Consider the following 22,453-nt stretch of genomic DNA (forward strand, 5'->3'; position numbering starts at 1 on the left):
GTCTGTGCTCCCCGAGAGGTGTCGGGGGCTGCTCGACTTCTCTCCGCGCAGAAATTGTGAGTCTGGAAAAACGAGCAAGTGGAGAAAGGCATGCTGGAGTTCAGAAATGGCCATTTAGCCAAATTGCATACCTGTGCTGTGTCAGCTATATAGTAGATTCATCTCATTCCATTGGTCTAATGGATAGCAATTGAATTTAATTAGCAAAACTACTTTGACTTAGGCTCATACTGTGCTGAATGTAATGAAATCTTTCTCCTCTCTCTCTCCCCCCCCCCCTTTTTTTTTCCCCTCAAATAAAGAATGTCCTTAACTGCATTCCACCGTTAGAATATTAAAAGCTATATATGTTACTCCTAAGGACAGAGTACAGCCATCCCCTTTCACAGGCTTTAGATTTAGTTATTGTATTACATAACATAAAATAATTAAAAAGATACTTCGATAGTTACACACAGTATAAATTCAATTACCGCGATGTCTCCATTAAAAGCACTTTTATAGTATGAATAAAATGCAAATCCTCTTTATGGATCAATACCAGAAACATAATTCTACGCTTCATCCTGAGAAGGAAGTTAGCCTTAATAAATCATACTCTTAGATTAAAAAAAAAAAAAGTTTAAAAGATATGTATTTGAAGGTAATTCTCTAAAGCAGACATCATGCTCCTGTTTCTTCTGGGCTCATTTTTCAGTGGCAAGGTTCACAGGCTGCACCTCCTGCTTTCATGCAGACCCTGCCAAGGAGAAGGACGCCAAGAAGAAAAGCCCCAGCCACGCTAACCGGCGCCGCGGCCGCTTGTGGCTCTGCCTGGATTTATTGAAACGCCCCAGATCCGGCAGCGAGAAGTTTGCAGCACCCCCCCTGAAACAGTGAAAAGAAATTCCTCCAGATGGGTTTGGAGGGAATATTACTACCAAGCCTAACTTTTGCCTGGCCAGGCACAGCGAGACAAGTTCCTATGATTGATTATCGCGGTATCTCTGTATCTCTGACTTTGAACCATAACCTTTTTTGCGCACAATGACAGTTGGGACCTACCATTTGCCATCTGTAGAGATGGTGGGGGAGAAGAGGACTTCGTTTACATTAATCAACCAATTAAGAACAGACTTAAACAAAACACTAAAGCATAATAAAAACCTGACTGCTTAATAGCTTTCTACTTTTAATAGTTGCTTTCCTGTAGTCTGCTGATGGGAGTAGCACTGCTCTGCCCAGTCCCGGCTGGGGATGGTGCTCTGGCTCCAGGGCTGGGCACTACTCGATCTCAAATGAAGCTGAGGGTCCTCTGTTCTGAGCAGGACTGAGTCCCTTGCAGAAAAAAAAAAAGAAAAAAAAAGTTTGGAAACACAAGTTGTAAATCACAGCCCTACGACACGGCCAGGCTCTCCCGTCAACGGCGATCATTAGAGAATTATTTTCATGAGTGTAAAATTAGTAACTAATCAAAGACACAAATCACTGCTTCAGTAAGAATTAACCTTTTCTTTCAAAGCTCAGGGCAGTATCAAGAGACTCCTATATATTTTGTCACTGCCCCCTCCCTCGTGGTTGGCAGCATGTCCTGAAGAAGAGACCAAAATAGCGGCCAAATAATGGGGGGTGGACTCTGCACCCGGCCACCACTCCTCCAGATGCCAGTCTGGAGGAGATCCATGCACCCAGCCTGAGCAACTCGGAGGCTAATTCTGCTCTCAGTGACGGTGGGTAAAACCACTTTTGTGCAAGCTGGCAGAGAAATCTGGCTTCCCTTCACTGGTTTGGTAAGCAGATGCCTTGTGCAATGCACGCTGTGCACTGCGGAAAAGGAGGAGGGAGACCTCTGCGTTTCTGAAAAGCATCCTCATTTGTGTCTCCGGCTGATGAGGTTGTGTTGTCGGTGGCTGTTTGCAAGGCCAGGACCGCAGTTGGACTGGTATCGTCAAGAGGTACTGCAGCATTTCAAACACCAGCTTGTTTCTGCTGCTGCTGGGGTACCCATCAGTGCAGCTCTTAGAAGGCCTCTCAGACTCGTCTACTTAGTGAAGCTATAGGAAAGCATGTGTTCATACTGATAAAGAAATAAAACATTTATTAGAAGAAATTACCTTCAACTTGAGGCATTTCACATATGCTCAGATATTGCTAAATTGTCCCTTCACCATGACCTGCAAATGAAAAGGACTGTTTTCTTTGTAAGAGGTGAAGCGTATTTATGGACAAGGTGTACAAAAAATGCACAAACGACTCAAGATCTGATCAGCCAAGAAAACATACAGAGTTACTACAATAAATATGGTTTTGTGATATTTAATAATTGAAATTTGGAACAAATTTGTAGAGGTTGGCCAAGATGGTCTCTCCATCCTCATGCTATATCTCTCTTTGTCTATTGTTCTTTTTAATACATTGCATCTGTAAAAAAGAATTGCAACCTACTTTGTACAATTATTGCACTGAAGTCCCAAGCAATCTATCAAGTTGCCATACATTTTCTTCACGTTAAACCTTTTTAAAATCTTTTGTTTTTTCTATATTTCAAGAAAATGCAGAAGAAAATTTATTTGGCCCATAAGAAGCACAGGGAAACATGCCATTCATCAAGTCTGGTAACAACAGGATTTTGTGATACTGTGTCGGGAGAGCAAATAATCCCCAAAGTGGCATGTTAAAGTTTTGCAAGGTTTGTAAATCAACAAAATTTGTAGCATCAATAAACCTGCAACCAGAAAAATTCCCTCTGGGTAGGTTCTTCTTATGGAGGTTTGCTGAACCCCCTATTTGCAGCACTTGAAGCCACCCCTGAAACAGGGTGCTGAGGTTGCCGGTGGTCTGTGCCCCCCAAAGGAGGGACAATGACATGGCCAGGGCTCATGGGGCAGCCAGACTCTGGGCTTGTTTGTGGAAAAGCATGGCATTACCAAAGGCTATTTATTAGTAAGGAAAATTATTTTGTCAATTGATGGCATCCAGAAACAATGAGCAGAAACACGAAGCAATGGGTGGGTGAGAAGTAAGGTGAAGGGAAACAGGGAACTATTTCAGCTCAAAACTGGATGAAATACCAGGAGAAGGGGATTATTTTTCCTGTTAGTTTTAAAAACTCATCGTGCCAAGGTTTGCAGCATTTAAGTGACCATGTCTGCTTTATAGCAGTGTGCAGAAATGTGCAGATTTTGCCTTAATTTCCATTAGCCCCCAATAAATGAGCTCCATGATAAGGGATTTGATAAAGCTCTGCTAAGGATGAGAAGACAGAGGTCCCTTTCTATGAACTGCAGGGAAAAATTTTATCTCCGACTCTCCCTCCCTCCCCTTCTCCTGAAAGAGGCCCCTGTGGGGCCAGCGGAGCCCCTGCATCCCCCGGGAGCCTCAGCATCACCCAGACACTGCGATCAGGTACGGGTCACTGAGTGCCACCACCTTCAGGACCATAAGCTAATTTAAAATAAATGCTGAGTGATTTGCCTTCCACGATTTCAAAATGCTAAAGCCTTGCTCCCCAAACTCTGCTCGCGCTGCCGGTCCCAATTCTTGCAAAACAAAGAAATCTGTTTAGGCTCCAGGAAATCCCACGTGTTACCGTAACTAATTCAAGCCCAACTGCATTTGTGGTATTGTCAGGTCTTTAGGACCATCCTGTGCCATTCCCAATGTAGGGAAAACCGTGCGTTTAATTATCTTCTTTAATAATTCCATGGTATGTGATGTATTAAACAGATTCCTTATTTGTAAACAAAATCAGAGCCACAAATGTGTGAAGACAGTCGCACTTCCTGGCTAAATAAGAGGCAGACAAAGACCCCTAATGATGCACCAAAATGCTAACCAAAAATGTACTCTTTAAAAAGATCACCAATTTAATGCTTTTTGTATTTCATTTATCAGCCATGTAGTCATCATTCCCCTCCCTACCACCATCTGTACACACTTTCCCAATAGACCATCACAGCTGTCCCGTTTCTCACACAAACAGTACCTTTTATATGCTTCCCAACTGTTTTTAATAACTGTTCTGTGCACAGCACTGTACTTCCTTTGTTTTCTTTTTTTTTCCTTCTTTTTTTTAATATGAAAAAAAGAGATATAATCCAAACAAACAGGTCATCACAGCAATCAGTATAGGAAGGCAATTAAAACGGTGAATGCCTTCATGGCCACTGACCCGTCCTCAATGCGCACCAGTGGCCCCAGCACACCCAGCGCGGAGCTGGAAAGTTCCCTGACGAAGCTGCTAAGGTAGACAAAGCTTGTTCAAAAAACAACGTACACGAGCAAGACTATTTGAGAAATCCTTCATCCCTTTTAATAAAGAAATATTAATACTAGATACTGCTTATGCAACCAGAGAAAGTTTTTTGAGGCTTTCAAAGCACAGTTACCAATGTAAAGATACCACTGCCTCGTATTTCAGAACCACAAGGACAGAAACATCCCATTTTCGTTTCAAACTCTGACTCACTCCGCTATTTCCAAACGCCCTACACGTCCTGACTTTGCATCACCGGCACTCACACGTTCCCTATGCCCATCCCTGCTGCCAACGGCGGTGCTGCCGGCACCCCAAGCCGGGCTGGATCGCACACGCTCAGTGGCCCGCAGTGCAGATGAAGGCACCAAGCAGCTGAAGATAACTCTGGCCCAAGCCCCTGGCAAACAAAGCCGCTTGCAAAAAGCAATATCAGGGAGACATCCAGCCGGGAATGGGGAGAAAAGCGGGACCTTCTCAGTGACCCATCTCATGGAAAACCTACCCTACCAACAGGACGTTCAGGAATTATAACTCTATATACTTATTTTTTCCAGGGCAATGCCCACAGCATCCTTCAGCACGGTACAGGGAGAAGTGCAAGTCCCACCCGGCGGTGCACAAATAATCCTGACCCAGGTCTCTGCCTGCACAAAGGGCATGTGGAGAGGTCCCTGCACTCCGCACCACACGGGACTGCAGCAGATAACCAAGCTCCGTGCCGGGATAGGGACCCTGCTTATACCATCCTCATCCTGTGGGCAAACAGCTTCACACCCTGGGGCTGCTCACTGCTGAGAAAAACCATCTCATATTTTTATAAAAGAGTTTATTACTAAAGACCATGCATGTGTAAAACAACTGGTCTACTCTCTTAATTCCCATCACAATTTTGACCTGCATCTTTTGACCAGAAAAAGAAACAATACCTATATTTAAAGTGGGCTTTGAACATATTATTTTGCCTATATATCAGGCTTGTGTACCCACATTGCAAAGAAAGGACACTCTGAGGATGCAGTTCTGAGATGCAACTGTGCATCCCCAAACAGCACTGAGATCCACGGCTGGGTGTTTATAACTGCATCTACTTAGGAAGAACCTAAACCAGAGCTGTTGAAGCTAATACCTATCCCTACAAGCAAAAAAAAAAAGGGTCTTGAGCACAAAAATCCCACTTTTTACCTGATTGCCCTGTGTTTTTCCCAACTTTTTCAGCAATATCCAACCTACACTCGCAAGGGTTCAGCTATCAAGGCTGATCCTCCCACAGCCAGGCAAGTTGATTGTGAAGCTTTCAAAAAAAATGATGCAGGATTTACTTTTCAGCTCAGCAACAACTACTTTTTACTTTTAAATACAGAAACAAATGTAAATAGGTTTGTTGGCTATTTTTAATGAAGTCCTCATCACGTCAGGAAAAGTGCTCGTCACCACACAATAAAAGCATTGCAGTGGCTATCCTCCCTAAAAGCGATGCCAACAATAGCTGCGCTTTAGAAAAGCATCCTGATACAAAGAATTCATTCTTCTGATTTACTTGAAACTACTTTGCCTTAAAAGAAAAAAAACACAAAACCCTGAATTAAATTTAAATTTTACCCTAAGTTGCCATTTTCTTCTATATCAAATTAAAACCTTATTGGGTAAAAAGACCAGACACAATTTCGAGTGAATATCCTTAAGATGAAACCTGATTGACAAGGTATTTCTGCATTAAAATCTCCAGTAAGTGTTCATCTTGACAATAAACGTAGCAAATATCTAACTTCTCTTTTGATACCTTCATAGGGGTTCATCCCTGCTCTTTCAGTGCATTACAAGGTATTTTGTAACATGCGTACTGGCTTTAAACACAAAAATGGTAATTTAACCTGATGCAATGTTTATTTCAAAGCGCACACAGCTCATTATCTGCCTCTCACACACAGAACCAAATCTGCAGATACAGAAAAATACATGAATGAGGCTGTCTCAACACTTTGTATTTAGTTCTTCATCCTGTCTTCCTCCTGAAACCTTCAGCAGACTGCACAAAGTGCCGGCACTGGCCCTGCAAACTCGCCCCTCGCCAGGTGCTCTGGTTTAGGACTAGTCTGAGCCTAACAGGGTTGTACGGAGATGCCTCCCTATGAAATATTTCTCCCAAGTTTGCGAATGCATTTTGCACCTAGCGATGATCCCTGCAGCCACATGGCTTCCCAGGCTGAGGAGCACTCCTGCTCTCCCATTGTGCGTTAATTAGAATCATAGAATCATTTATGTTGGAAAAGACCTTTAAGATCATTGAGTCCAACCGTACTTAACGCGGGGCAACAGCAGCTGGGATGAGAAGGGAGATGTGCAGTACAGAGGACAGTGCAGGTTTAGACTTTGTTTAGATACTGATGCTGTGGGCATGTTATGAATATGACAAACAGGTGAAACCAAGGAGCAGGAAAAGCACTAGCTACACCTCTGTGGCCAGGGATAAGTGCCACGGCAGCAGGTCTGGAGGACGTGCTGTAACCTGCAGCTCTCACGGGCAATGCTGCATTAGTTTTACATTCCATGGAAGGTGTGCTCCATCCCCACATACACTGCAAACCCTGCCCAGAGCCCACATATCTGGTCAGGGTCTCAAGCAGAACAAACTCACTGGTGCCACTGTCCAGCTCTCCCACGGTGTCAGCGAGAGCTGGAGATGGGCAAGACCTACCATGGGGTGTGTGCACGAGGCAAGCGAGATGGGAAGGAGAAACCCACCAACTGGTCCTCCGTAGATTGCACCAGCGGGCTTCCTGCTGCGCCCCATGGGTGTCCTGCTGGAGGAGACCTTGGTGATACACCCTCCTGTGCTGTTTTTAAACAACCTTCTTACATCACCAAAAAGTCCAGAGCACCAGCGAGTTTTACCTCATCGACCAAAAAACCAGCAGGTACCAACGCTCACACAATCCCCTCCAGCACAACCAGCTCACCTGGCCCAATAACCCTGCCTTGGACACCCACCAACCCCACGATAATTTTGTGCTTCACTACAGATATATCTCACCCCAAACCATGAACATGCTGAAACATCCAATCATGTTCTGGCACGCATGCAAAAAAAAAAAAAAAAAGCCCATGGCAACAAAGACGACAGCTTGCCAATGGCAGCTGCTGCACGCACACACAAAATTAAACTATATTCTTCTGAAAAGGAATATTATTATGGCATTTGTTCCCCCCCCCCCATCACCCTCACCCATTCCCTCACAAAATAAAGGGGGAAATATCAACACATATCAAACATTAGGAGAGATGGATTAAAAAAAAAAAAAGAGAGAGAGACACTGCCCTGAGGAGGGATGGGATGGAGAACAGGGTTTAACAGGAGATCTAACTGGGATCAGGGCTGGATGCATGGAGCTGCCCTGAAATATTGGCTCACCTACAGAAGTTGTATGGCACATGCAAGTAAAACATTCAGCCTTTCTAGTGCAGAAGGCCCACGCATACTGAACTGCACCAAGTTTGGCCAAGCCGGCCCTCCGCTATAACACAAACCTGCAAACACATGCTTATATATGTTAAATAGCATCTGTTGATACCTATCTTCGCTTCCTTTCCCCTGTGCGGATCTGCCTGGTGCCTCCCGTGCTGCTATGCAATGCACAAGATAGCTGTCTCCTCACTTGTGAAGATAAATGTCATATCGGACCTCTGACATCATGTATTCTCCAAGTAATTATTTTTGATATCATAAGAGTTGTACAGGGTGCACAATACAATTAAAAAGTAGAAAGCAAGGTTAATAAGATTATCGTGTTGGTATAATAGGTAATGCATTTTGCAGTATATCCTTAAATCTGCCCTCTCAAAACATAATTAAATAACTGTGATTTATATTTTAAAGGAACGCAGACATGCAGTGTATCCTCCTACCCACATATGCTAATTGCTTTCAGCCCCTAAAAATCACACAGTTGTTTGCAGCTTTTTAATCCTCATGTGTAAATAACCAGACTCAGGTCCAAGTTATGAACAATAAAGTCCAGGAAACTTTCAGAATAGCATGTCATTAAACCTGTCTTGATTTTATCTTGCTAATCTAATGGCACTGATGTGTACCGAAGCCTGCGGGGAAGGAGGAACGACTCCCCAGGGCCCTTAACACCGGCCCAAGAGCCAATTTACCGGCTTGCCGTGACACTGGGAAAGCGCTCGGATGAGGAGGGTGGATATTAAGAACCCAGAGAAGAGACCGAGACCCCCTTAGGAAGAACCTATGGATGTATAAGCACAGGATACCCCCTCTTGGGCCTATCTGTGGGTCTGCATGCACCACGGTGGTACAGGGACCGTGGGCAACATATGCCTACACCCTTCGCTATAGGCAAAACTCAACCGCGCCGCTCTCCATTTTGCACTCACACGTGAGAGTCTGGCACACAAAATGGAGGCCCCCGTGCATTTTACAGGCAGCCGCTGCAAATCCAGCCCGAATCCACCCGCTCTACAGGGGCGATGTCCTCCTCTTACGTGCTAAGCCGTGACAATGTCACATGGAACGATGCTAGCTAAAAATGCTTCCGAAAAATATATAAATACATTGTTATCTCTTAAAAATAAATTACACCATGATGAGGGGATCAATCAGGGTGCTGCCCTTGCAACTGGGCACAAAATGCTGCAGCCCCCCAAAGAACTTGCTGGGATAAAACTGCCCCACACATCACGGGCACCATGACCCATGTGCTGACCCCAGCTGGGCTTTTTATTGGCTACCATAATGCAGGTGATAATTAACAATAACCAGAGATTAAATGAATGAAGAGCATCACATGAACAGAAAACCCAAAGTGATTAAAACAGAATTTTAGTCCACCAACAACTCTTATCTACTGAGAGCCTTCATTGTCGTAAGAAAACCTTCAGGGTCAGCTGCTATTAGAAGACTAAAATAATTTGCCCTGAATTTACAGCCTGTAATTTAATCAGCAACTCCAGCCCTTGCCTGTGCAGAAGGGAGCAGGGGCAGAGCCGGACCCACAGCTCCCAGCAAGGATGCCCCAAAAGCTGTCCTGCCGGGACAGTCCCCAAGCCCCATAGGGTCCAACTCTGGGACACGTGTGGCAAAGTGAAGGCTTTTGGGGTGGGGTTGAGGGTTTACAGAGCAGCAGGCTGGGGTTTGTTTGCTGGTTGTGAAAGCCTTGGCCAGTGCCTGAACCCGAAGCATTGAAGAGAGGAGGAGGAGGAGCTGCAAAGAAGCTCAAGTCACAGAAAGCGAGGGATGCCCTTTCCTTTACATCCGAATGGGGAGAAAATACATAATTGTAATAATAAATAGCGGGTTTTATGAACAATTAGGATTCCACTGTCTCTTTGAAGGGTTTGAAAAGCTGACATGATGTTTTGGGTTCTCCAGATTCAGCTTTGAGGCCTCAACCAAGAGAAACATTCAGCCCCGCTGTGTACAGCAGTGACCACAACAAAGATTGTGGTTTCTCCCACACTCGCCTTAAATAGATCTAAATTAATGCTATTCATCATTGGGTGGAAAAGAAGGGAAATATAAAAGTGCAGTCTCTTGTAGACAAGCCAGCAGCATTGGGCAACTTTCTTACCAGTCAAAGGCTTCTCCCACTTCTGCACCTCGAAGCCTGCCGGGGCAGGGAGGTATGGAAATAACGTGCCCTTATAACAGCCAAACCCATCACCGGGAAAACATCCTGGGCATATGAAATACGTTTTATCCCGTGTTTATTTGTTGTTGCTGTTGTTGTTGTTGGAGAAAGGGGAAAGCTAAACCACATGACTGAACGCTTGCCAGGGGTTCATGATAGAGCAGAACGTCCCAAGTGCCGCACCAGTTAGTATCTGAATTATCGCAGATACTCACCGGCTCAGTTACAACTGCATGGGGAGAGCAGTTGTCCCACCTAAATCCTGCTTCTGTCAGCTACCGCCCTGCTCGCAGCTGCAGAAAGCAGTCAGTCCCGCTCCCCAAAGCGGAGAGCATCGATAGATGGGAGATATCTTTCTGCGCCACACGGGGCGTGCAGATCGCCGCATTTTGTGCGCGTCTGTGATAGGTGGCTGCATGAAATTTGGGGTGTTGAGGAGCTGTAGCTGTCATCTCCCCACCTCTCCCAACTGAGGTATAGACTCAGGCTCCCACCATTGACTTTTTATGGGCACCTTTTACAAGGCTAAAGCAATGCAAAATCTGCCTTCTCCTGGTATTCCTTGAGGGCAGAAATACCAAGAGATGTCTTCATTTCACTTTTTTCTTTAAAACTATCGAGGTCTCACTGTGGCAAAAAGTAATGGTGGAAAAAAAAACCAAAAAAAACCCACAACCTATGAGCCCCAAAACATTAAAATCTCAGATGAATACTGAACCGTTCAGGTTCCCCTGGGTGTGCGCAGGGAGCCCTGTACAGGGAAAGCATGTGAAACAGTCAGTCAGCTTTGCAGCAGGTATTTTTTGGTAGTAATCTGTGCTTTCTGTAGAAACTAATAGGGACTATTAACGTCACAAACAAAACTTTAAGGACCATTTTGGATGTACACCGGACTAGCCAGAGGCTGGAATTAGGTTTTCAAAAGCCTTATACACAGAGAGAATGTCACAGATGCTTTAAAAGTCTTCAAATACGAGTAAAAACGACATATATATTACATATTATCTCTACAGAACAAACACCATTTGAGATGTGCCCCTTTTTAACTACTACTATGAGCTGTCTAAAGAGCATTTCGGTTGAAACTTGGGAGGAAAGGAGAAAAAAAAAACCCACTGATCTTACACCTGCTCTTTAGCAGTGGGAAGTGGGTTCTCAATCTGTTAACATGACCATCTGGCCAATCTGCATATCACGGCTATCTGGATTACTGTACGATGGAATGACAATAACGTAGCCAAAACAAAAGTAAAATGCATCAAAAACTAGCAGTAGTGCAGCCCTTTTGATTTTAAATTAAATAATAAATGTGGTATCACAGCAAAGCAAGAAAGTCAGCTAAATAATTAAAAACGAGCCTTCACTACGGCATAATTAAGTAAACAATGTGGTGTGTGTTTCTATACGAGCCGGCAATAGTTTCCACCGCCGAACGCTCCACTTTTGCAAAGCAGCTATCAGGAGTTCAAGACGCTGCGACAGCTCTTTTGGTGATGTACAGTATTGTCAGGACACCTCTCACATCCCTGCAACATGCCGAACTGGCTGCAGCTATTAACAGGATTAATGCAGCAACAATCAATACCAATTGTACTAAAAGATTACAGCGCAAAGCCTTATGTACCTTTTGGACTCCCGGATACCTCCACGGGTATTTTGGCTATCTGCAGTTGTTTTCTGCATTAACCAATCTTTGGGTTATTCCCAGCGATGCCTCTTTGCAGTGGACCAAATTGAAATATTTTAAACCCGCCGATGGGAAGGTAAAGTTCAAGGTCATATGCTATATACTATTGCCCAGGCAATTAGACATTGAGTGTATTTAGACGCTAAGTAAATTTTCACAGCCGCAGAAATAAGTCTGACTTCTTGCATCTTCGCTCGCTTCTATTCTAAACAGGAACGGAAAAATAAGCTCATGTAAATAAAACCCTATCCCCAGATTTTTTTTAAATTTAGGATTTTTAAATGTCCTTCTGAAAGATTAAAAGATTTTCTCTGCCACAAATACCTCGCTAGCTTAATTCTCACCCAAAGCGCATAATGATGGCCGTCCAAAAGAATAAATCGGGCATCTCAGCAATGCCTCCTGGCCTGCCATCCAGCTTCATCCACTGGAGAAGTCTCTAAATATTGTGACCTCTCACAAAATTTAACTACTTCCATTGCAAATCTATTCTCCAATCCGATCACATCAGCAGAAGGAACTCCAAAGCAGTAAAAAACTCCAGAAAGTTCTCGGTTGAGTGCCTACTAATGAACAAAGGTTAACTTTATCTAAAAGGTCAAATGCCTGGTGGCTAAGGTTGTGACCTTAACAACTTAAATTGTGACCTTGCCACGTGCCTAGTATATTGTAGATTCTGATACAGATCATCTGGTAAAGGACCGGTCATAAATTAGCTTTACTGTTTGACTCCCACAAAGAAAACGGTTTGCCACAATGGTTTCCAACTTGTCATTTGATACAAGCGCAGAATAAGTGAAAACTAAAAAGTGAACCCAAGTTCAGGGTATGAAAATGCCGCCTGCTTTTAGTTAAGCAGATTAGAAACTGCAAACTGAGAGCAATACTCTAGATTTCAATACATTTTTTGGTCAACCTCTAATTCACAAAACACTGATCTTCCTTTCCTTTTTTTTCTTTTTTTTTTTTTAATGACAATGACATGTAGTTTGCCTATTTGCATATTTTTGTTTTCTTTTTCTAGCCAGTTCTTAAAGGGAATAATTGATTTCAGTAGCTTTGTAAGAAGCACTATTTAAAACTGTGCACATGTGTTCCCTTACAGATGATAGTGCCTACTGAAGAAAAAGCATGGATTCAAAGCAATAATTATCGTACACGTTTAGAAGGAAAGGGACATCTTGCTGCCGAAGTCATCTCGAATAAGGGCATCTTGGAAGAGAATACTCCCCCAAAAAAAAAGAAGACCAAGGGCGGGGGGTGGGGGGGGGAACACCAAGAAAAAGAGAAGCGAGCACTATGGGTGAAAAGGTCACAATGGTTTTGGCACGTATCTTCAAGCACGTTTCGGAGTCTGTACCTCCTGCCAATACTGGCAACTTCTCAAAACTTTTAAGGAGGTAAAAACATTGTTTAGTGTTTACAAATCTTCTGTACTATAGCAGATGCTTGTCAAATCCGCTATATGTACGTTGACAAGCCTACCTAATATTTGCACTGGTGACTTCCCTCTTAAGTGGTCCATACATTTGGGGAGCGAGGTCTGATGGAGTTTGAGACAAAGGACCCTTAATATTTTTTTTCTTTTGTAATTTTCCTGTTGCGCACCCGGCACAAGCTGCCATTACTGCGGGTCTGCGGGAACCAATGGCTGTCAACTTGGCCAATGTTCAGGTGTAACAAAGACTGCTGGGATACATCGGAGGGGGGAAAAAAAAGGGAAAAAAGGGGGGTTAAAAAAAAGATAGCCTATATTCAAGGCTTTCGGTACACCTCTGTGAAGCAATATAGACGGCGACCATGCTGTGCTAGCTCCTAAAAATCATTTAGTCCCCCTCCCCGGTGAGGTTTAGCAAGGAATACGCCAGCACACGCTACTGCATTAAGAGCACAATGCGATGCGTGCAATCAGCAAACAACGGCCAAAAACACAAAGTGGTGTGGTCTGTACAAGCGCGTTACTTACTGCTTACACAAAACTGCAAATCTAACCCAAAACACGAGCCTAAGCCTTGCACTACGTTTCCGCGGCAAACATCTTGTTCAAAGAACAATTAGTGCAATTGCTGCCCGTTGATGGCGAAATAAATAAAAGTTCGCTATCAGTGTTACTGTTTGCTAACAGTGTGCTGATAAGATGGTATATCCCTAATCATAATATTGAACTTTTATGATGTCTATTGCCTGACTGTTATAACACGGAGAAGATCCCTTCAAGCTCTCTGGAGTACTTTCTCCTCTGGGTTTGGCCCTTTTCTCCCCATCCTACATTTTTGTGACCCTACATGCAGGTTAAACCAAGACCGTTGGTTTCTATTAACAACTTCTGCTCTCTGCAGAAGGCTGCTTTTCGCTTACGAAACAATACGGACCAGTATTTACAGGCACCGCGCTATATATAAATCTAAATAATAAAAACCTGCGTGCCATATAGCACTACATAGTGGTTTTCAGCCGTGGCTATCAAAGAACTTTCTGCACAAGTGCGTCACCCCGCTCTGATATATGGAGGAGGAAACTGGGGCAGACAAAAGGGATGCGAGTCCCTGGTCTCCTCGGGGCCAGTGATGGAACAGGAGGGGACCCACAACACCCCAGTCCCAACCTCCCTTCGGTTTGCCATTAACCGGTAATACTTCCTTCACTGTGACCCAACATAAATTGCAGAGTAAATAAATAATTTTCCACAACATTTGCCTACCTCCCCTTCACCATAAATGTACAATATGATTTACCACATCGTGCCAAAGTGCAAAGTAAATTTCGCAGCCTATCTGTAGGAAATACCATGAGAATACTCAAAAGTTATTTCCAAACAGGGATCATACCCATAAAATCACAGCGGCGACACTGCCTGTCACAACAACCACTGCAGGGATTCAGCACAGAAAAACTCCGGGGTAGCCAATACTTTCGCGAGGCCCTCTGAAAGAAGATGGCACTGGAAATGCAGGTGCCCAGTGCTCTAATTTGCTCAATTTTCTTACAAATATATACTTATATAGAAGTGGTTTCTACTAGTATGATTCCTCTCCCCTCTGCACTTTTTTCCCAGCATGTCCAGCCGCTCAACTTTTGCAAGTCAGGCTGAAACCCAGGGGGACCTATGCATACGATACATGAAAACTGGGGCCTAGCACTTCACACGTGCACATTTTTCTGCAATCTAATCAATCAGAAGAACTACAATAGCATATCATTTTATCCAGTCAACCTACTACACATCATCTGAGCACACCGAGTCACTCTGCGGGCAGGGTGTACTTTGCACTGGAGTCAAAGATCCCAAGATTTTAATTTTCATCACACGCAAAACCATACCCCCCCCCCGCCCCCAGCACAATATTATCAAACCAGGGGTTTGTGTCAAGACCTGCTCAGCTTCTAGGTGTATAAATTGAGATATTTCATTGGGGTGGGTGGTATTAAATGCCTCCTTCTCCCCATAGGATTACTGGGGGTTTTTTTCATGGCCGCTAAGACCTGACGGCTAGGTTTGCTATCGAGGGACTGTCCTCCGTTTTTCCCTCTGAGCCCAATCCTGCGGGATTTACACTCCTCGTCCCATCGCCACGAGGTGAGGATACTTGGTACTCCTGACCCAGAGGCCTCAGGGACCTCTAGCCTTCTCAGACTACTTTGTGCATAACATACATGACCTTTTTTTTTTTTTTTTTTTCAAATTAAAATCTATCTGCTTTCCCCCAGAAGCAGGATAAAGGAAGCCGTGTCCAGCTGCGATCCCTCCTAGGACAACATTTAGGATAACACCTGTGAAAGATGCCCAAAACGCCATTAACCCTGGGAAAACGAGAGCTGCTTTTGTGTGGCTGCACCTTAAAAAGCCACGAAAAAAAAAGGGAGGGAGTTTTGGCACTCCACTCGCCACCCTGGAAGTGTGATAACCTGCGTCCCCCGCTCCCTCCCCAGCTCATGCAGCTGCCGCCGGGGCACGGCACCCGGCACGGAGATAAACCGAAAAGTTGGAGAAGGTGGTATAGAAAGGCACTTACCTGCTGCGTGCACAAAGTATGCCAAATATAAATCGAGTTCCTTAACAGAAACTCCTATATGGTGGGGCTGTACGCACAGCCCGGGGTTAGAGCACTGTGGGGACTTTACAAGGCGCTCGCCATCAGTACTTTCGAGCGGAATACCTTTAAATAAAATCACCATAACAAGGTCCAACCTCCAGACCTTATCTGCCTGGCGAAGGCAGTCAATTCTTCTCATCTTGCCCTTCTGGTCTGGATTGGAAAGAACGCAACACGGAGGCTTTTTTCCTGTGACTGTGAGAACAAAATCCTCCCGAAATTCAGGCCTGATATCTTTCCGGAGCTTTGCCAGAAGTCTGGATGCCCATTTTTGCTTTACCTCGGGTTTTTCACTTAGCAGTTCGTCCTTCACGGCTCTCTCTTCCTCTTTTGACATGCGTTTTTCATGTTTTTTGAAGTATTTTCTTTTTCGGGCTTGCAGGTTGAACCACGTGTATGCAAACGCTCGGACGTGAGGCAGAAGTGCTTCGATGAAGGGATGAAATTCATCCTGAAAAAAGTTACAGAGAAGGGTCGATGTCACCGAAACCATCCACAAAAATTTCCAGAAACGGTGCTTTCACGCGAGGTGCTAAGGCTTGGCGGGACACTAAGAATTAGGAGGGTGCTTATACATTTTACGGGATGCAGAACTTGTACCCCTCACCGATGGACCCTGACACCGCCACATCCTCGCTTCACCTCGCACCGACCCAAAACCTCCGCTTCCACCCCCGAAAACAGGGTCCAACTTCAAACAAGCACCCAGGCGGAGATGGTGCAATGATGGGGCCCCTTCCCCAAACTCCAAATCTCTTTAAAAAAAAAACGGAGAATGAGTTAAACGCTAAAAACCCCACTGCGAGTCCACTTGCGGTACACGTATCTCCCTTTGCTCTCTCCCTGACCCCGCTGCTTGCGGTGTAGCCAGTGTATGCCCGCCAATTTGGCAAATCCTAAACATTTGGATGCCAATCAATGTTTGTATGGGGAAGCCTAAAGTATAGTAAAACTTTCCCTAAGATATATCTGGAAATAGCAGCAGGCAGCATAGTAAAATGCCAATATAGCTGCATATACAAATACAATGAAGGGTGGTTTTCTCTCTGTTTCCTAAGCGGTGGAGGGAGAAGAAAGTAATGCAGCCGATTTATGCCATGTGCACAACAATAACTGACACTAAAATCCTAGAAGAAGCAGGTCTCGCAATTTTTTTTTTAGTTTTGTTTATATTTATTCAAAAAGGAAAAAAAAAATCTGATATTAGGACAAGCTAAACTCTGAGCCTTTCTGGAACATAAAAAGAAACAGGAAAAAAATGAAAAATGCGGTAACAGAAAGCTTTAGCACAACTTGTGCAAATACGTAAAGAATTATTAATTTTTTCTTTATACCTTGTGTCACATTTTCATATATTTAAAAAGAAATGGCCAACTTGGAAAGTTACTTTGGCCATCCAGAGACACTGCTTGCTTTGTGTAACAATGAGTTAAAGATCACCCTCTTCCTTGGCACAAAAATAATCACAATTAAAATCATGCTGGTGATTTTAAAAAATGCAAGAAAGACCCCCGATTTTGGAAAAAAAAAAAAAAACAAAAAAAAAAGAAAGCAAATCCTCAAAAAGTACTACTTAAATTAGCCAGACAGATCAAAAGGTATTATAATATACTGGGCCACGCTTCTTGTTTTTCTCTGAATAAATGAATGACCGAACTCCTGGCTGCACATAAAAACATGTACAGCCCGTGGGGGCCTGATCCAGCACCGACTGCTGGGGACATCTCTGCTTCCAGGGGCCGAGTTCTTCCTTCTCTCAGGATCGGGCCCTCCAGGAGGGAAAAATAAAGTAATTTGTGCAACATTTCCCCCAGCATGGTAGAAGCCACCCCCTGCCTAGCCTTGGAAGACAATGTTGGGGATTTTTCAGATTAACTAACTTTTTTTTTTTTTAATTATCCCATTGAGTACATTTCCTACCCAAACCATTTCAGGTTGTGCAAATATTGTTATTAAAACAGACATCTTACGTGCTTTCAGCACCTTATTTGAACTTGCATTTTGTTTTCAAAAATTAGGAAAAAGTGAGAAATCAATAGTAGAAATATCTACCAGTAAAATCCTATCATAATTGAAGACCTTCTGCTGACTTCCCAAAAGCTTTCATTGCACTTATTCTGAGTGGCCCCTGAATTGTAAATACTTAAATATTTAGGTAATACCGCAGTATTTATTTTTATTTTAAACACAAATTGTTAAAAACTACCAAAAACGGCACAATATATTTCATTATAGCACAGCAGAGCGGCAGTAATCACAAGTACTATGAATTATTATTAAAATATAAGCAGGTAAATTAAAATAAATCACTCCAATGATTGGCACATTCCTCTTTCCCCCCTCCTCTACTGTAAAAGAACAGTTTCAAATTTCAATAAAGCTAAAAAAAAAAAAAAGAAAAGAAAAGAAAAGAAAAGATTGCTGCGAGTTTGCAGTCGGCAGATTCAAAAAGTGAGAGGAGGCACAATCCCAGCACATGGAGCTGCTCTCACCCACCAGGAGCAGCTCTTGCGGGGGGGGGGGGGGGGGGGGGGAAGAAAAAAAAAAATATATAAGAACTACAGGTCCCTACAAGCTATTAAAAATAATAAACCCTCCCTCCTGATCCCTCCTGTCCTTCCCCTTCGCCACTCAGTAAGACTTAAGGAAAAAAGGCCTTTTGTCAAGTGGAAGTTTATCTGCGAAGGTACACACAGCAGAGGCTCGACAGACCCACAATGAGCCAGGGGAGCGCTTCAAGCGTTCCTAGTTTCTAAACACGTCTTGGTACATCCTGAAATATTTTAACTTTTCTGCTTTAAGCAGCGCTTTGTCCTGCCTGGTCTCATGTGCTCGGGACTTTTTTGGCTTGACGCTGGATACTATCCAAGAAACAGTCGCTTTAACCTGCGCTAAAGCTGATTTCTACGGTGTGAACCTGAAAGAGGAGGTAAAAACAACACCACCACCACCCAAAAAAACACAAACAAAAAACAAAACAAACCAAAAAAACAAACCACTTTAAAAGACTTCAGGGGGAGGGGAAAATTAAAAAAAAAGGTGCTTTTTGGTGTAAAGTCAGGGCCCATGGCTAAAGTAAATGAAAAGCACCGTTGCTCAGCGCGCGAGGTGCGCACGTCCCTATTAGACTCCAATGTGTCTTTTCAAAATGGTGTACGAGGAGAAAAGGTTAATGACTCATAAACAGACCAACTTTCAAACTGTCTTGGTAAACATGCTGCTCCGTAAAATCGCACCGCTTCAATCTCGGCGGCGAGGTATTAGCAAAGTCGAAGTGGAAATAAAAGCACTCGGGACTGATCAAACAAAATTGGGCTGGAAGCGGGGGGGGGGGGAGCAGTTTCTGCACAATACAATTATTTATTTCTATGTTATTATAGCTTCCCCCCAAAGAAAAAGTTTTGGAAATGTGTCAATGCAAGCATGCTAACAGATGTGCAGCCTTGTCTGCAGCCTCGCTTCAAAATATCAAGATTTTAAGTAACTGGTAGAAAAGGAGATGATCTCTGCCTTTCCCCAAGTTAGCTTTAAGGGAAACTTTCAAAGTATTTGATGAAGACGTTTGCTTTCCCCCACGATCTTTGATGGGTCACCTAAAAATAAGAGGCACCAGAAAGCTGCTAATGCGAGAATAAAAAGTTTTTTTTCATTGCACTACTCTGCAAAGTTTGAGGATACAGCTCTTCTGTATCCTAGCAGCACCTAAAATTTGGGCCGCACAATTCTGCACTGCATATACCGAAATTCTCGACTGTTCTTCAGAAAGGTGTAAAAAAAAAAACAACCTACGACAAAAGAGCCCCAAAACCCAGCCCAAAGGCGCCTGCAATAACGTAACACTGCAAAGGAGTCCTTTGAAACAATATATTTCTGCTGATCTTTTTGAAATTAAGCCAGCTACAGCGACCCTTGTTAATATTTTTACAATCCATTTGCTTGTAAATCTATTAGGAGATGTGCATATGTTCCCCAACTATTTCCTAGATCTTCAGCAGATATGTAAATGGAACAATGTTTAATTTTTCCTGACAGATGATAGAAAATGCTCCTGCCATTTCAGTTCCAGTGCTTGGATAAATATGCTCATAACTAGGATTTCTGTTTGTTTTCCTTTTCTAACCCACTTTCGAAAGCTTCCCTTTAAATCTGAACCAAAACTTAAGACAAAAAAAAGAAAAAAGAAAAAATCTCTGTCCCAAAACTCATACCAATAAAAGCTCCTGAAATGAAAAATAGGAAATCGCTTGCAATTGCTAAGGGTTCGCCCCCTTTTTCTACAGAAAATGACAGAATCACCTAATTGATCCTTCGGAGGGAAGAGTTTGTCAGGAGGCCTCTAATCCTCGTATTACTTTCCAAACATGCAACAAGAATGCAAGATCTTCCAAACTGAGTAAAAACACTGTGCCTGGCTTTTTTTTTTTTTTTTTTTTAATTTAAAAAACAAAGCGGGAGGGGACAGGGGACTGGGACAGGGAGCGACCGGCCCATGGATTTATTTTCTCTCCTTAACGTGCAACTGGGCCTACTGAACCCAAGCAGCTCCACGTGTAGATGCAAAGCGATGCGGTACGTCGCTGGCCCTGCGAGGAGCGGATTGCTGTCCCTCCTGCAGAAGCACAACTGACAAAAAAACAGGTATTTTTCAGAGCTGAATTAGAGGCACAAACTTTGGCCAGGCAGAGCGTGGAGTGGCATCCCGCGTCCTCTGCAAACTCCCTCCGCTCCCGTTTTCCTCCTGCCTTTAATCGAGTGTGTGGTTTTTAAGCCCGGTGGAGTTCTGTGCCCCCGCCGACCTGGTTTCTCCTCAACAGGCACCCAGAAATTTGGGGGAGGCTGGGAAAGGAGGGGAGGACGACGGCGAGAGAAGGGGATGAAACTTTTGCAGCTCTTCAGGCTGCCTGGGAAGGCTGCTTCCCCTCTCTCTGCATTTCCTTGCCTTTTTCTCGACGGAAAGAGCCTAGAGAGGCTTTCTCACCGGGAGAAAAAAAATATTCAAATTAAATTAATAAGAATAATGTAGTCAAAATCTCCTGCAGGAGGAAATAATCTGGGGTTTGAGTCCACCACAAAGCATTTCCTCGTTAAACCATTATATCCTGCTAATTGAAGGTGTGTAATTTAGCGTCCTGCAGCAGCGCGTGGGGAAGGCGGGGGGGGGGGGGGGGACGGGCGGCGCTCCGCGGCCGCGCAACTCGGGGGCACCGCGGGGTGACCCCCTCTTCCCGCCCCCGCGCAACCCCGTCCCGGCGCAAGCTGGGGATGCAAAAGTTGCGCCGAGTCCCGCGGGGGACCCGATCCGCGGGCGGGAGGGTCGCGGGGTGGGGGGGGGGGGTGGGAAGGACACGACGCGACACACGCGGGACAAGTTTAGGGGTGTCCCCCCCTTCCCGGTCCTGTCCCCAGCTGGGGCGGCCTCCGAGGTTGCGGAGGGCACTCCGCGCAGGGGCGGCTGCACCGCGCCGCACCGCAGGAGCGTTCCCAGGTGCGGGGGACGGTCCGTCCCCGCGGCCGGGGCGGGGGGGGAAGCGCGGAGCCAGCGGGGCCGATCCCGCCTGCGTCCCCCCACCGCGGGAGCCCGAGCGGGGAGCCCGGGGGGTGCGGGCCGCGCCGTGCCCGGCGCCTGGGGCTGGAAGAGGCGGAGAGGCTCGCAGCGCTGCCCGGGGGCGCGGAGCGGCGCGGCGGTGCGGGGCGCTCCGGCGCGGGCGGCGGCGGCGGCATCATCGATCGCGGATGACCAAGCACGGCGGGGCCGTGTGGGGCGTCCCGCAGCACCGCGCCCGCGTGGCCCCCCCGTTAATTAAACCATTAATAAGTAGGCGCCATTAGCCATGTGCCGATACAAATGGCCGTGCGGGAAGGGGGGTGGGGGGGTGGGATGCAAGCGAAAGGCAACAAAGTTAGTTTCGGCGAGCTGCGTTCGTGCCCCTTCCCCGGCGCGCACAGGCGCGCACCCCCCGCAGCGCCGGCCCCATCGCGCCCCGGCAGCCGCTTACCTGGGTGAGACAGAGCGGAGAATACATGACTGCTGCGGGGGGCTGCGGTTTGGAGGTGTGCGTGTGCGGGGAGAGAGGGAGAGAGAGAGGGGGGGAGAGAGAGAGGGAGAGGGAGAGAGAGGAGGGGAAAAAAAGAGAGAGAGAGAGAGGAGAGGAGGGGGAGCCCCGAGCCTGCTTCTTGCTTTCACATTTCCAACTCTGCCAAACTGCAGCCAGCGCGGAGCCGCTCCATGAGCTGAACTTTAACCCCGCCTCGACTTTCCCGCACTACGCGCTCGGCATGCCTGCCCCGCGCGCCGTTAAAGGCATAGCGCACGCTGCGCGCCCCTCCGCCGCCGCGGCCCCCGTTCCGCGCCCCTCCGCGCCGCGCCGCTCTGCGCCGCGCCGCCCGCTCAGCGCTCCGCGCCGCCCGCCCGCGGGGGCGGGGAGGGGCGGGGAGGGGGCTGCGGCGCCGCCGCCTCCCTCCGCCCCGCCGCCCCGCAGCGCGGGCAGCCGCGGAGAGCCGAGCGGTGGTCGGCTCAAAGTTTTCTTGTTTCGGGGTTTTTGTGGGTTTGTGTCGGTTTTTTTTTTTTTCTTTTTGGTTTTTCTTTTTCCCGACGGCTGCGGGGCTGCGGCTTCGCTCGGCCCTTGGCCGGGGAGGGGGGGTCGGGGGGACCGGCGCTGCGTTCACAACTTTCCCCATCTCCTGTGGCACTTGTCATTTTAAATCAAGCGCTTTATGGTCAGGGTTGCTTATTCCACTTCAGAAAAAAAAAATCTAAAATAGCAGCACATCAATTCATCTGCACGTCGCA

The 22,453-nt window shown here is 45.7% G+C and overlaps 1 protein-coding gene across 33 annotated transcripts in view; it reads right to left on the minus strand.

Moving 5' to 3' along the window:
• NFIA (nuclear factor I A) overlaps positions 1-22,453 on the minus strand; it is a 252,269-nt gene that overhangs the window by 228,084 nt on the left and 1,732 nt on the right. For 28 of the 33 annotated variants that reach the window (XM_075097442.1, XM_075097441.1, XM_075097439.1 and 25 more), the window contains exons 1-2: positions 21,660-22,035; positions 15,583-16,114 (exon numbers count right to left, since the gene is read on the minus strand). In XM_075097442.1, the coding sequence (XP_074953543.1) occupies positions 15,583-16,114; positions 21,660-21,686 (559 nt within the window). In that variant the 5' untranslated portion in view covers positions 21,687-22,035. Of the gene's footprint in view, positions 1-378; positions 1,318-15,582; positions 16,115-21,659; positions 22,046-22,453 lie in introns of those variants that run through there. The other 5 variants (XM_075097437.1, XM_075097433.1, XM_075097421.1 and 2 more) reach the window with 3 other exon arrangements.

This window comes from Phalacrocorax aristotelis, chromosome 6, assembly GCF_949628215.1.
Source record: "Phalacrocorax aristotelis chromosome 6, bGulAri2.1, whole genome shotgun sequence".
NCBI lineage: Eukaryota > Metazoa > Chordata > Aves > Suliformes > Phalacrocoracidae > Phalacrocorax > Phalacrocorax aristotelis.